At 37.8% G+C, this 3,034-nt stretch overlaps 1 protein-coding gene across 1 annotated transcript; it reads left to right on the top strand.

Annotated features, from left to right (window-relative positions):
• The first annotated feature begins 425 nt into the window (after nucleotides 1-425).
• LOC106843480 (olfactory receptor 10C1-like) lies at nucleotides 426-1,388 on the top strand. The gene has a single exon (XM_014860513.3). The coding sequence runs from the start codon at nucleotides 426-428 to the stop codon at nucleotides 1,386-1,388; it is 963 nt and encodes a 320-aa protein (XP_014715999.3).
• Nucleotides 1,389-3,034: the final 1,646 nt, after the last annotated feature.

Below are 3,034 nucleotides of genomic sequence, written 5' to 3'. Positions count from 1 at the left end.
CCCAGGACCTATCATAGTAACTGCAAAATACTCTGTGCTCAATAAATACCTGTTGAATGAATGAGTTTAGGAAGAAAATCAGTGGCAACAGAAATGGAAAAATATGAAAAGATCTTCATTTGGTACTAATTGACAACTGATTAAAAGAATGATGAAGAGAAAATTGAGCTGAAATTATTTTTTTTGCCATTGTATGCTTGGAAACTAGGTATATTTTGAACAAATCAACTGGGATAGTGACCATAGAATAGGAATTGGCTGGAGAAGGAATGAGGATAAGCGTAATTTCTGAACTTTTTGAGTTTTAGAATTGCAAGTAAGAATTTATGTCTCCAACTTACTAGAGCTCCATAAGTATAATATAAAGAATTACATCTATATCTGAAAGAATCTCTCTGATGACTCGGCTTTCTCTTTTTCAGGTCATGACGCTCAATTGCTCTTTGTGGCAGGACAACAGCATGTCTGTCAAACAATTTGCATTTACCAAATTCTCTGAGGTCACTGAACAATGTTTCCTTTTATTTACCCTCATCCTACTCATGTTCCTAGCATCACTAACAGGCAATGCTCTCATAGCCCTTGCCATCTGGACCAACCCAGTTCTCCATACACCCATGTACTTCTTCCTGGCCAACTTGTCTCTCTTGGAGATTGGCTACACTTGCTCCGTCATACCCAAAATGCTGCAGAGCCTCGTGAGTGAGGCCCGAGGAATCTCTCGGGAGGGGTGTGCTACACAGATGTTTTTCTTTACGTTCTTTGCTATCAGTGAGTGCTGTCTTTTGGCAGCCATGGCTTATGACCGCTATATGGCCATATGCTCCCCACTGCACTATGCAACGCGAATGAGTCGTGGAGTGTGTGCCCAGTTGGCAATGATTTCTTGGGGAGTGGGATGCACGGTAGGCCTTGGCCAGACCAACTATATATTCTCCCTGGACTTCTGTGGCCCTTGTGAAATAGACCACTTCTTCTGTGACCTCCCCCCTATCCTGGCACTTGCTTGTGGGGATACATCCCATAATGAGGCTGCAGTCTTTGTGGTGGCCATCCTTTGCATTTCCAGTCCATTTTTACTGATCATTGCTTCCTATGGCAGAATTCTAGCAGCTGTGCTGATCATGCCGTCACCTGAGGGCCGCCGGAAAGCCCTTTCCACCTGTTCTTCCCACCTACTTGTAGTAACACTCTTCTATGGCTCAGGATCTGTCACCTACTTGAGGCCCAAGGCTAGCCATTCACCAGGAACAGATAAACTCCTAGCCCTCTTCTATACAGTGGTCACATCCATGCTCAACCCCATCATCTATAGTTTGCAGAACAAAGAAGTCAAGGCAGCTCTCCAAAGAATTCTGTGGGAGAAAAAAGTTCTGACTCATGAGTAGATCCTAGAGGGTCGTGCAAATCTGCTCTTTGGAAAAGATGCACCCGCAACTCAAGTGTAAAAAAAGAAAGAAGAAAAAACTGTGCTCTTCAATCTGTTTTGTAAAGACCTTTCATACAAGTGATTGTAGTTTTGGGGACATCTCTGTATCCAGAGCTAAAGTTCTGATTGCCAAATTCTGGAAAGAGGTTGGTTATGAAAGAATTTTATGGGTGATTCCAACACTAGACAGGTTTTCCCTAATATTTTAGTCTAGGCTTAGAGTATAAATTGTTGGATTATACCTCAGAAACCTGCCAAATCCTGACTCTATAGTCTTAGGAATTTTCTAACCCCTGAGGGGCCCATCTGACTTCTGCCCTGGTCACTGAGGGGAGTGTTCCCACATACGTTTGTCCCACATGACTCTTATGTTCCTACTAACTCTCTGAAGTACATGATTCCTTTCATTAAAAAAATGTTTTCAAATTCTTCAACCTTAACAATTGGTTGATGATATAATGTTGAATTCTTTATGTGGGTCTGTGTACTATAAAAGTATCTAAACATGCAAAAAAGAAAAAAAAGAAAATTCATGTTTCCTAGATATTTGCTGCACAATATCAAAAGAATTTTGTCAAGGGACCACATGGTGAAAATATTTTTAAGGACCAACAGAAATCATATTTAAATTCAATAATGGAAGAAGAAAACGGAACTAAAATTAACGTAAATAATTTGAAAGACGATTTTGTCATTTTAAAAACTTACATATGTGCAGATGAACCTTGACTCAAATTTGGAAATCATCCAAAAACTTTCTTTTAAGACAAATGAACGTGCTTACAACACATCCAGTAGCGCCTATGGAAGCACTGCCTTGGATTTGAACATCTAATTCTCAGGGACTTGCTCCGATAGCACTTGATCTATGACAGATTAATAACTACTGCTGTGGTAGTTGTAATTCGACAAAAGTGGAGAACTGTGACTGCTACTATGACTCAAGCCTACTCCTCAAATAATGAGATTTAATCTTTCTTGTTGGTTAAAGGGGACAAACTTTCAGTTATAGCTTAAATGAGTTCTGGAGATATGACGTACAGCATGGTGACTATATTTAATCATACTGTATTGTATACTTGAAATTTGCTAAGAGAGTAGATCTTTAGTGTTCTCATTACACACACAGACACAAGTGATAAGTATGTGTTAATTAACTTGGTTGTGGTAATTGTTTCACAATGGATATGTATGTAAATTCATCATGTTACACACTTTAAATATATGCAATTTTATTTGTCAATTTTACCTCAATAAAGCGGAAAAGTTAAAAAAAGAGAATGTGATAATTCTACTCTCTGGAGATAGTAGTGATTTACACTATTGACCAAGATGTGTATTTTGCCATATATATCCCTATTTTACCAAAAACTATCCAATTCATCCTTTAAACATAGTACCTTGTGATTTTTATTTACATGTATATATAGTAATTAACAATGGAAATAATCTGAACATGCAAAAATAACTTACTGGTTAACAATTATTCCACAGGAAGAGGTGGAAATTATATGTAAGCATTAAAGATGATAATTTATGATTATTAATCTAGAAAAATGATTTATTAAGTATTCAAGCAATTTAAAAGCAATTTGTATAGTATGA

Source organism: Equus asinus, chromosome 8 (genome assembly GCF_041296235.1).
Source record: "Equus asinus isolate D_3611 breed Donkey chromosome 8, EquAss-T2T_v2, whole genome shotgun sequence".
NCBI lineage: Eukaryota > Metazoa > Chordata > Mammalia > Perissodactyla > Equidae > Equus > Equus asinus.
This window is presented reverse-complemented; position numbering and strand designations above follow the sequence as displayed.

Coding starts and splice junctions, on each gene's coding strand:
- LOC106843480 (XM_014860513.3), top strand. CDS start 426: ATGACGCTCAATTGCTCTTTGTGGCAGGACAACAGCATGTCTGTCAAA.